Genomic DNA, 12,011 nt, shown 5'->3' with positions numbered 1-12,011 from the left:
CCAGCTAGGTAGAGAAGCGCTATATAAGTGCAGACCATTTACCATTTACCATTCAGCTGGACTACTGACCAGCAGTTAGGTTGTCTTGACATTTCTGACCTTTAAATTAATGAAAAGCAATAAAGTCCAGAAAGGATGATGATATTTTAAATCAGTCTTATTTAACAGCCTTTATAAACTATTTCGCAGGAGAAAAATGTTTGGCAGACAGATTTAGCAGTCAGTAGTAAAACTACATCTTTTCAGTTGACTGACCAGGCTAAGTTAAAGATCTTTATTAGCTCAGTTTTAACATGTTACTTAGCTTGGACAGAATGACTTTCCCTCTTCGGTAAGTGTGTTATGATATGTAGATAATATTTAAGAACATGAAATAAGAACACTAACCATTCTTATTGCCATCAAACACCATTAAAAACCTCAAACCCACAATGTGTTAGTCAGGTTCTGAATATTTAAATACTTTAGTTTTACTACTCTAATAGCATTATGATAATCATTCAGTATAAATGAAACACAAACCACAACTGTCTTTTATTTTGTTTATTTTTATTTTTTTTGTTCATTACTTTTATTGATGCCAATTTTTACAATGCCAATTTAACCCGTTTTTAATTAACAAATTTGATTAATTGAATGAAGACATGCTAAGCCCACATAATAAGGCCCCCCCCCTCAAGCGGGCAAGGAAAAACTCCACCCACAAAAACCTTTAACGGTTAAAGAAGGAAGAAACCTTGGGAAGGACCACACAAGAGGGGACCCCCTTCCTGGGTTAAGAGGTACCTGGTGGGCTGCATAGCAACAATCAGATGGACTGTATTCATGAAGCTAGTCAGAATCACCATGGGGTCACTAGTGTGGTGTTATCATTATAGCCCATATCTAAAGTATAAACCTGAGGGCATGTTGTGGTGCACACTTCTGCATTCTGCTCGTAAGCGGTTCCACCTAATCATGTTAACTGGACGAGCTACATGTGGGCACATGTGAGAAGTATATGTGATCTCCCCCAAATCCAGACTGTTTAAACCGTATGGTCCATAACCCTGTCTACTAAAGGCAAAAGTGTGGCTAAAGTCAAAACCCCTATTTACTATAGGTCGGGCCCTAGCCCTCTCGGACCACAGAACCCTTGATGATTTGGTTTTACCTGGTGAAGAATCCCATTCAACGCCCTTCTCCTGTCCCTGGGCCTTAGCTGTTGTGGACTGTGTCTTGGTCTTCTTTGTTTGTGGGATCTTAGATGTTGTAGGTCGTGTTTTTGTCTTGTCTGGTTTCAGGACCCTTGGTGTTGAAGGTCGTGTCTTTGTTCCTTCTGCTTCTTTGTCCTGAGGTGTTGTTGTGTGAGTCCTGGTTTTCTGAGGTCCTGGCACGGTGGTGGTGCTGGTCCTCTTTACTTCCCTGTCCTTGGATGATTTTAGCTGAGTCCTGGTTTTCTCTTGTTTCATGTCCTTAAATGTTTTAGTCTTTTTAATCCTGGTCTCCTCTGGTCCTGTTGCCCTAGTTGATGTAGAGTGAGCTCTAGTCTTCTCTGGTTCTTCTTTCTTATGTGTTCTAACCTGTGCCCTGCTGCTCTTTGGTCTCTGTGCTCTAGGTTCAGAAGTGTGGTCTGGCCCAGATGCAGAGGATGCAGTAGGTTTTGGTCTTGATGTTGCTGGTTCAGTGCTTGTCCTTTCTGACACATCTCTTTTTCTTGTTGATTCTTTTGTGGATTTAGGGCGCACAGCCAATTTCTTCTCTGGAGCTGCTGGGGGAACGGGCTTCGGTGGTATTGGTGCAGGTGGTTTCTTGCTCACTCTGGATTGTGGTGCTGGAACGTGTTTAGATGTTGATGATGTGGGTTGGTGTGTTTCAGATGTCTCAGTGGTTGTTTTGCTGTCCTGAGGCCTAGCAAACCTCACTGTGGATACTCTACGTGTCTTCTTGCTTTCATCACAGGGAGGTGGTGCAGGCTTTGCATCTACTTTCACTACAAGGGAAGGTGGTGGTGCCATCTTTCCAAATTGTCTTACACCACGGGGAGGTGGTGTTGGCTTTGGAAAGGGCTTCTGGTCTTCTGATGTTTTCACTGTTGCACTCTCCTTGTGACAGGGAATTCTGACAGTGGATACCCTACGCGTCTTCACTGTCATAGGAGGTTTGACATCAGTGCAAACATCAGATTCAGGATCAGCAGATTTCTCTCCCTCACTGTCGTCTTTAGAAGATGCTAAATAAGAGGTCAGCATCCTTAAAGTCTCTTTTAAGGCTGCCTGGGATGGGAGATTTGAAGATGCTGTAGAAGTCTCTGAGGTCTCCGTTCTTCTCAAAATCCTTCTGAAGAATGTCTTCTCTGGAAGAGAAAACATTAACAGAAAGATTTATGAGATGAAGGGGAAACAATAATTGTATGTAAGGTACAGTTATACATGTAAGCTTGGGTACCCCTGGTAAATTAAATATATTTAATACAAGACATTAAAAATTTCAAAGTTTATTTCAAAGTTAAAGCATCGACTTAAACATCATTGCAAATCTGGCAAATCTTTCCACTGCCTCTTCAAGGCGGCTTTACTGCACCGACACGCCGCTTCACTGTTTTATGCAAAATGTAGTAAACTAGAGAGGAGGGTCCGTGCAGACCGTCCCTCTCGCTGAGAAAAAACATTTATGAATAATCTCAATGACATGACAGTGACATGATGTGTGTAATTAATCTTTACATTCAGCTTTGTTTTAGCAATGTGTTCAAGCAATCAGACATGATGCTAAGCTGCACATTTGATAAGTCTCAAAAAGCACCAGGAGTATGTGCATGTGGCTGGAATAAGGCAGCAGAAGAACGTGGTCAGCCCAACCAGCCGAGTGTTATTATGATTGACTAGACCACAGTCTTACTCCAACTGATACTTTATCCAGTAAATCCTTTGTGCTCCACAGCTGCACATCTCCAAGTAACTTTTCTAGTTCACCTTCTCATCACCCAAACATTGCTACAGGAAACTGAATCTGTGACCATAGTAGTGTAAGATCATGTTGTTCTCAACACGTATCAACTTGAGTCCAGGTCGATTCTAAAATGTGCAAAACTAACAAAAGCTCATCACGGTTCACCCACCAGTAATGTTTTGTATATTCTACGTGTGTGACACACATCAAATTAAATTTAGTAAAGTTGTGCTGCCAGAACAACAGACACTGGAGCACCTATATGACAGCATTTTAAAAACCAAAGTGTAAATAGATACCGCTGTATAAGAGGGAGTCACCTTGTCACCAATCCAATAATGTTTCTGTGTAAAAAGAGCTTTAGTTTGCCCCAAAAGAAGCAGATCTCAACTGACTGTATGTGCAGCACTCTAATCGCTCACTAAAACTGTGATGAACTACATATTTTTCTTCCAGTTTGCTTTGAACTGAAGTTTCTGCACAGTTTCTGCCACAGTAACTGCCTTTTCTCTGTCATAAATACACCTCTCTTCATGTTTGAGTGATCTCTCTCTGTTGCCTGGATCTAACTTTAATTTAAATCCACAATAACTTCACCAAAGGTAATGGTAGAATAGAGCAGTTTTCCTATGTTTAAAAGTGTAATTGAGTCAGAGTCATTATTTCAGTTTTGCAGATGTGAAATCATTTTAAAAATCTGTTCACTAATGTCAAAAAACATTTGTCACTAGAGCTTTTACAAACCAGGATCTACATCTGTTAAACCACAAATAATAACTCCACCATTATATTAATTATTCATCATTCTATTACAATAAATTAGAGATGTTTTAAACTTGATTAACACCAAATGTATTAATTCAATACAACAAATGTGATGGTGAGAACTGAAGCCTTAAACACATCATACCAGACTAATAATGAGGCTCTGATCAACTCGTCTTCAGACTTCACTAATTGCTGTAAATGATGACACAATATTTCCTCATTATTATCAACAAAACAACTCTATCAAGACAAACTTACCCCACTGCTCTTGGTACTGGAAGCAAAGTAGTTTGGGATCAGTTTCATGTCCAGAGTCTCTGAAGTTGATCAGACCTGACATGTACTTTGTCAGAAAGTCTGGGATGTCCTCTGGTTGAGACAGGAGTGTTGCTCTGGACAGACACTCCATCATGCTCTTCAGTCCATATGGACTCGCTGCAAAAGGCGGATTCATTTTTAACGTTTCCTAAAACCAACTAGTCTTTTCAAATGCACTGTTCAGACTGTGTGGGCTCTGAAGCTTTCTGAGCTCAAGTAAGCACCTACTTCCATTCTATACTGTCTATGACCTCACTTGCTGTGTTCCGTGTTTATGTGCAAACAGCTTCCAACTTTATCTTCTTTTCTGTTTTTTATTGAATTTAAATGATAACAACACATGGAAAAGACGTATCAACAGGTCCCACACGGACACCAGGAAAAGAATCAAACATACACAATGAATGAAATTTAAAGAAGGTGTTGTCTCCAGCCTTTCTTATTCACTTTACAAGACATCAGTTGTCATTGCAAGTTTGCAATATGCTCAGATTAGGTGCAGCTCTCTAGAGGGAAGGCCTAACAGGAAGAGCCCAGGGTCTTTCATGGTTTTTGTTTAAAATATCCCATTTATTTCTTTAGCAATACATGTCCAGAATCCAGAGATTAGTCTACACTCCCAAAAAATTGCATACCCATATTGATAATGATGATAATAATAATAATGACGTACTTTATTGATCCCATTGGACAAAATGGGGATTGACAGTTGCCAGATATACATATCAGCGCTACTACAGGGTTTCAGTGTCTTGTCCAAGGACACCTCCACAAGTCAATGAGTATCTCTGCAACCACAAGGTGTATTTAAATGATTGTGCTGTCATAGTAAAAGGAATACTTGTGAGATTTGTTAGGATGTGTTAATGGTGAAGAGTAAATGAAGATGGCACAAATGAAATAATTTCAGGTTTGCCTGGGAAAAAAGCACTTTAGGGAGAAAATCCCTTTGGAATGATGCAGCTGTAGCTCGTACGTAAACCATCATCTCGGCAAGGTGTGATTCTGATAAACTGAATTTGTGCAATTTTGGCACATTTTGACACAATCTTTTGTGTGCTATTTGAATTTTCTAACGTACAAAACTATTTATTTAAACATGATATTTCATGTTTATTTCCCAAATGGTGAACAACAACAGTTTCGGGCATTTGTTTGGTCGTTCGACCACTAAAATCACGATTTCCATTTCTGCAAATGCAAATACACAGAGATATATCTCCACAAAAGATTGGTCTATTTGAATCGTTAGAGCCAACAGAATGACAATAACCAAAGTCAAGTTGACGGCAGTGTCAGCCAATCAGATTCAGGAGAACGCGGTCGAGCATTGCACTCAGGCTACTGCATCTGCATCTATTGTAAGACTTCCTCCAGGGTTCTAAAGCCCATCAGAAACGGGATATGTTCATAAATATTAGAACAAGTATTCCCAGCCTAATAAGCAAGACATACACATATATACATATCCACACATTGACATCAACCCAAGTTATTGAGAAGAACACTATTGAAGAGAGCAGCTGTCTGCCATCACAGGATTGGTGGTTTGATTCCTAGCTGACATGTGACATGCCAAAGTGTCCTTGGGCAAGATACTGAACCCCAAGTTGACCCCGGTGAGTCAGATCAGCTGCATAGCAGCTCTGCCATCAATGTGTGTGTGAATGGGTGAATGAGAGCCAGCGTGAATCGATTTGAGTACCAGCTAGGTAGAAGAGCATTATAGTGCAGACCATTTACCATTAATAAAATATTAGGTATGAGTATTTAGCAATCAGTACTTTTGTACTTTTTCTTCAAGTTTCAAGTGTAATTTTTATTTTTGTTTTTTAGAAATGCCACTTTTGGCCACTTTGGGGCAGAAGAACAAGATGGTTCGTTTCATTTTGAAGATAAATATGTTAAATCACAGGAATAGACAGAAAAGGAGAAGAATAACTGCAGACTTTTCCAGTGGATTTGGTGACGACACTATTCTCAGGTAATCTTCAGTCCTCTCTGACATAAAGTATTTGATCTGAAAATAAAACCTGTAAAATACATTAAGACAGATTATTGATTCTGAAATATTTCGATTATAAATGATAAATTGACAGAACACTTTTTTGTTTAATGGACATTTACCTTAGTTGTTGGCATGGACATTCACACTGCAGTTAAAAAAAACAGAACATAGATAGTGAGGTTCCTCATTTAGAAAATAGGTGAACCTATTTACAGGCCAGCTTAGCTCCTACCATAGTCTTTAAAATTCATGTCTGCAATATAACTAACAAAAACATTGATTGTGTGGTTAGTCACTGTAACAGGACCTGAAAACCTCCCCTACGAGGCGTCCCGGGGGCATCCGAAACAGATGCCCAAGCCACCTCAACTGGCCCCTCTCGATGCAGAGGAGCAGCGGCTCTACTCCGAGCTCCTCCCGGGTGACTGAGCTCCTCACCCTATCTCTAAGGGTGCACCCAGCCACTCTATGGAGGAAACTCATTTCGGCCGGTTGTATCCGCGACCTTGTCCTTTTGGTCATGACCCAAAGCTCATGACCATAGGTGAGGGTAGGAACGTAGACTGACCGGTAAATCGAGAGCTTTGCCTTTCGGCTCAGCTCCTTTTTGACCACGACGGACCGGTACACCGACCGCATTACTGCTGCCGATGCACCAATCCGTCTGTCAATCTCACGCTCCCTATTTCCCTCACTCGTGAACAAGACCCCAAGATACTTAAACTCCTCCACTTGAGGGAGGATCTCCCCCCCAACCTGGAGGGTGCAAGCCACCTTTTTCCCGTTGAGAACCATGGCCTCGGACTTGGAGGTGCTGATTCTCATCCCAGCCCCTTCACACTCGGCTGCAAACCGCCCCAGTGCCTGCTGGAGGTCCCGGTCTGATGAGGCCAACAGGACAACATCATCTGCAAAAAGCAGAGATGAAATCCTGTGATTCCCAAACCGGATTCCCTCCGACCCCTGGCTGCGCCTAGAAATCCTGTCCAAGGTAATGAACAGGATCGGTGACAAAGGGCAGCCCTGTCGGAGTCCAACATGCACCGGGAACAAGTCTGACTTACTACCGGCAATGCGAACCAAGCTCCTACTCCGGTCATACAAGGACCGAATGGCCCTTAACAAAGGGTCCCGAATCCCGTATTCCCGGAGTACCCCCCACAGGATGCCACGAGGGACACGGTCGAACGCCTTCTCCAAGTCCACAAAACACATGTAGACTGGATGGGCGAACTCCCATGAACCCTCGAGCACCCTAGCAAGAGTATGGAGCTGGTCCAGTGTTCCACGGCCAGGACGAAAACCGCATTGTTCCTCCTGGATCCGAGGTTCGACTAGCGGCCTAACTCTCCTCTCCAGCACTCTGGAATAGACATAGACTGAGGAGTGTGATCCCCCTATAGTTGGAACACACCCTCCGGTCCCCCTTTTTAAAAAGAGGAACCACCACCCCGGTCTGCCAGTCCAGAGGTACTGTCCCCGATCTCCACGCGATGCTGCAAAGGCGTGTCAACCAAGACAGCCCTACAACATCCAGAGACTTAAGGTACTCGGGGCGAATTTCATCCACCCCTGGTGCCTTGCCACCGAGGAGCTTACTGACTACCTCGGTGACTTCGACCAGGGAAATGGACGAATCAACCTCCGAGTCCCCAGCCTCTGCTTCCTCAACAGAAGGCGTGACGACGGGGTTGAGGAGATCCTCAAAGTATTCCTTCCACCGTCCTACAAGTCACTGTACAGTACATACTAATTAAAGTCTAATTCACTTTTCTTTCTTTTTTTGTTCAAACACAGAGGAAGATGTTACTTCCCTACAGAGCAACACAGTTAAACGCTATGTTAGCGAACATTTCACTAACTCTGGGCCTAACATACTTTTTCTTGTGTCTAAAGTGATATTTTCAAAGAATTTTCATTATGTTTCAGCCAAAATAACAAGATACCTTAATTTGTTGGCACCAATGACCGACCTAGATTAAAAACAAAGAAAACATGTCACACATTGTTGATTTTCATCAACAGCTCTTGTCAAATGTCTTCATGTGTCATATAGATTTATATGAGAAAATATTATCTTAATCTTAATTGTTTCATAATCCATGATTTAAAGAAAAGCAAACAGTCGATGTTTTCTGGGAGATTGTCAGTCGTGTATGTGAAGGTCTGACAACTTCCAACAGTAACAGAAATTGGGACAACAAACGTTTAACATGGTATCAAAAACAGAACTTCTGTTTGACATTTTCTCACCAGGACTGTTCTTCTTGTAGTAAATGAGCCCAGTAATTGAAAAGACCAGACCTAGCAGCAGTCCTGCTGCTCCTACAGCGATCTTGTTCCTCTCTGACTCAGGAATAGGTTCTGAAAACACATTTACCTCAATGTAACAGTTGATTTACATCATTTCTGTATATTTGAGAAGCTCTCCAGGATGAGGAGTGACAACATTATTAATCCACTCTCTTACCCCAGTCATAAAACATGGGCTCCTTGAAGCTGGCATGCTCCACCTTACAGCTGATTTTCTCTCCAGGTCTGGGTGTGTACTCAAGATGAGAGTGAATCTGGTACAGCCAGTTCCCATTGGACAACTCATCAGTAGATGTCACATCAGATGCCACCTCCTTCCCATTTCTCAGCCACGTTACGTTGATTTGTTTGGGATAGAAGTTGTATGCGCTGCAGACGAGCATACCTGGATGTTTGCTGCTCGCTGCTTCAACCGACCTCAACCTGACGTAGGGTTCAACTGGGGAAAAATAGACAAAACAGTCAGATGAGATAAAAATCTCAAATCCTTAATCTCAAATATTATATAATAATCAATATATCAGTATATATTTATATTCACAGCAACTTTCCATCCATTGTTTAGCTGTCAGGCTGAAACCTTAATATTGGTACATGTTTACCATTGATGCTATTTCTGAAAACACACACACAAAAACACACATACACACACACTGTGACTACATGCACAGCACGAAACAGCACATAGTATGGAGCATTTATTATTTAAAGGTATTTTCCCTGGGAGCTGGTAGAGGCAAAAACCTGGTAAGTGAAGAGTGAATATTGGACCTCATCAGGTGGACAGAAACAATCAGTGGAAAAAAGAAACTGTTCTGGGTGGACGTGTCCAAAAATTACCCCTACAGCCAATTTCTTACCTTACTCTTACTCTGTTGTGGCATTGTCTTCATTATATGTTAATCCTGATCAAGTTCTTTTTGTAATATACTACATACATGTACTTTTTGAAGGATTTATATTCCTACAGGCTAACATGCAGATACACCTGCCTCTGCACAACAACAAGGAAACTTCTATCAAGCATCAGAGCAGCAAAGATAAATAGAGATATGGTTCAATACATGAGGGAGGCCCAGAAAAAACAAAAGAAAAAGAAAACTGGTAGATTGAGCAGTCAGTCGAGACTGTAAGACCAGACATAGCAACCTGTGCACCGCCTGGACTGACGACAAGAAAACTTATGACTCAAGTTTCATTCATGGAAACCGAAATCATTCATTTGCCTCAAGGGGCCCCTTCTGCCCTTATACCTTCAAGTAGGATGAGGAAAATCACCTGCTTTTGAAAAGACATCAGAAAACACTATGGTGTTTTGTCTGCATGTCTCTTCATTCTTTCTTTCTTGCTCCAAAAAAGCTGGGATTTTGTTGAGCTGGTCTGCAATTTCCTTTGCATATTCTGTGTAGCCGGTATAATTTCCCAAAGTGCTGCTGTATTGGCCTAGAAGCACCTTATTAAAGTAGAGCTGTTCCAGATAAATAACATCCTGGGTGGAGGTTAGCTGGCAACGAATTAGACCGTAGAAAAAGAGAGCACCTGTAACACAAAGTCAACACACATTAGATAGTGTTGCCCAATCAGTTCAAGGCTAACGGGGGTAGTGGTATTTCTTTGTATTGTAACAGCTGGTGTAAGAAATGACAAATCACATTGATGGTTTGAATCCATCTGTTCACCTCAATGCAAAGATTTCACTCTTATATTTATAATATAAAGTTCTGAGGTACTGGTTCTTTGCTTGAGCAATTTCATGCAAGTTTTGCTAGATTATGTAGAGTATGTTAATTACACAACAGTCAGTTGTGCTGTGTTTCTACTGCACGCACGTTGTGGGTTATTCAAGACATTTTTATTGAGTGAATGAAACCACTTGAAAGTATATACAGTGCTGTAAAATGTGTGAAATAGCTCCACCATAGTGGTAGATGGTGTTTACATGTTAATCCACCAACAGTAGCTCAATTCAGTACAGTACATTAAAAGCTACTATAGACACAGTTTCATGCTTTACTGATGATAGCAACTTCTACATTTAGTTTAGTAAGATTTTAAATTCAGGACTTATTCAGGAAGATATTTCACAGTTTCAGTTAACTGTGAACATTTTCTGCAATTCATACTGTATCATGAACACCTCTAGCAGTCCTGCCTGCCTGCTGCTGTCAGCTGTATCTGTACACAAGTTAAGAAAATGAGACATTTAAGTTCCTTACCTGCTCCTGAAATAAACAGAAAGAAACACAGCAGTGAAAAGGAGCTGTGAATATGCATGGCATCAAACAACAAAAGACAAATAGGAAGTAAAAGACGAGGAAGTGATACGCCTGCAGTAGATCGCTTAACACTTATAAGCTTTTGTGACGCAATGAAGTGATTTGTCTTTCATATGTTTATGCTGGACTTGTATATAGTAAGATCACAGTTTAATAGACATTTCTGCAAAATCAATTTTCATTTTTCTACACTTGGAGTTTGCTTTGACAGTTGCACACCAGCCAAAAGTGTTAAAAGTATTTGGACACCACTACTTTGATTTTGTCTTATTCATTGTGAATTGGTATTCAAGTATTGATGGATGCACTTGTTGAAAGTAATGCAATTGGAAACAGTTTACATAGTATACAGTATTACACACAAACTGCTTTACTGCAGTAAGACGCCAATGAGTAATATCCCTGTTACAAGCAGGGATATTACATTATACTACTACTACTACTACTACATTATACGGTGCATGGGGAAGATCTGAATTGTGGAATCATCTCAAAATCAATTAGTTATGACAGGTATGATTTGTTTTTCAATGTAAATTTGCTCAGGTTCACATAGTAGTACAGTAAGTGTGAGAGAGACCTGTCAGACCAGTTTAAGACAATGAGCATCACATCATTATCATAACCTCATATTTTACATAGTATGTACAGTATACACTCACTTAATCTTTTATTAGGTACATGTATGACAGCAGCTCTGCCATGGATTTAACTTTTACTAATTTCTAAATCCTCAGTGTTTAAGTAGAAACTGTCAGAAATGTGATAATTCTACTATATGTTCATTATTGAGGTCATAGTAATGTTTTAAATTACAATTTACAGAATGCACAGCTTTAAATTATTGTCTAAAACTGGAAAAGAACCATTAACAACACAGTCAAAAGGCTACAATACAAAGCATTATTTTCTTTTTAGAGCACATTTCTCGGATGATGATGCAGGTACAAAGACTTACGGACACACACAGTCAAACCTGCAGAACAGGTTACATTACTGTGGCTCAGTTGACATTTACATTATTGTACAGAAATGTACAATAACTTACTCTATAAAACTTGCTGTGTTTGGCGTTTCGTCCTCTTTGGAACCACCGCTAGTAGAGAGCAAGATAAGAAAGACAGGTCCTCCCTGTTCCTTAATTGCTGGGGAGTATGACAGAAACTGGAGAAGAGGACCCACTACACCTAGTCTGGTCTCTGATGGGGGCATTTTATGATATATTATCAGAGACACCCTGCCTGCTGTGTAGAGGGTCACTACTGGTTTAGCAAACGCAGCCATAGACAAGGGCCGCTCTACCACAGATTATGTCATTTATTGACGAATCACCTGGTCATCTATCACTCATAAGCTAAAGGTTTGGTCCCAATTTTGGGAACAGAAATCCCATAAGT

At 40.8% G+C, this 12,011-nt stretch overlaps 2 protein-coding genes across 2 annotated transcripts; both read right to left on the bottom strand.

Annotated features, from left to right (window-relative positions):
* Positions 1 to 581: 581 nt before the first annotated feature.
* LOC113151723 (proteoglycan 4-like) lies at positions 582 to 5,651 on the bottom strand. Its single transcript, XM_026344621.2, has 2 exons — positions 3,958 to 5,651; positions 582 to 2,335 (listed from the first exon to the last, which is right to left on the bottom strand). Exons 1-2 carry the CDS (start codon positions 4,151 to 4,153, stop codon positions 873 to 875), a joined length of 1,659 nt encoding a protein of 552 aa, XP_026200406.1. The 5' UTR covers positions 4,154 to 5,651; the 3' UTR covers positions 582 to 872.
* Positions 5,652 to 5,815: 164 nt separating this feature from the next.
* Positions 5,816 to 10,675, bottom strand: LOC113151731 (H-2 class II histocompatibility antigen, E-S beta chain-like). Its single transcript, XM_026344635.1, has 7 exons — positions 10,555 to 10,675; positions 9,617 to 9,877; positions 8,496 to 8,777; positions 8,279 to 8,389; positions 7,972 to 7,998; positions 6,145 to 6,170; positions 5,816 to 6,050 (listed from the first exon to the last, which is right to left on the bottom strand). The coding sequence occupies exons 1-5, from the start codon at positions 10,610 to 10,612 to the stop codon at positions 7,973 to 7,975; spliced, it is 738 nt and encodes a 245-aa protein (XP_026200420.1). The 5' UTR covers positions 10,613 to 10,675; the 3' UTR covers positions 5,816 to 6,050; positions 6,145 to 6,170; position 7,972.
* Positions 10,676 to 12,011: the final 1,336 nt, after the last annotated feature.

The sequence above is a fragment of the Anabas testudineus genome, chromosome 5 (assembly GCF_900324465.2).
Source record: "Anabas testudineus chromosome 5, fAnaTes1.2, whole genome shotgun sequence".
In the NCBI taxonomy this organism is placed as follows: domain Eukaryota; kingdom Metazoa; phylum Chordata; class Actinopteri; order Anabantiformes; family Anabantidae; genus Anabas; species Anabas testudineus.
The sequence above is the reverse complement of the archived record's forward strand: the minus strand, read 5'-3'. Positions and strand labels throughout refer to the sequence as shown.

Excerpts from the sequence above, each read along its gene's own strand:
- LOC113151723 (XM_026344621.2), bottom strand. The coding sequence starts at position 4,153 with ATGAATCCGCCTTTTGCAGCGAGTCCATATGGACTGAAGAGCATGATG. Across the intron at positions 2,336-3,957 it reads CCAGTACCAAGAGCAGTGGG|AGAAGACATTCTTCAGAAGG; the intron begins GTAAGTTTGTCT and ends TTTCTCTTCCAG.
- LOC113151731 (XM_026344635.1), bottom strand. The coding sequence starts at position 10,612 with ATGCATATTCACAGCTCCTTTTCACTGCTGTGTTTCTTTCTGTTTATT. Across the intron at positions 8,778-9,616 it reads TGATGTCTTTTCAAAAGCAG|TTGAACCCTACGTCAGGTTG; the intron begins GTGATTTTCCTC and ends ATTTTTCCCCAG. Across the intron at positions 8,390-8,495 it reads GCCCATGTTTTATGACTGGG|AACCTATTCCTGAGTCAGAG; the intron begins GTAAGAGAGTGG and ends ATGTGTTTTCAG.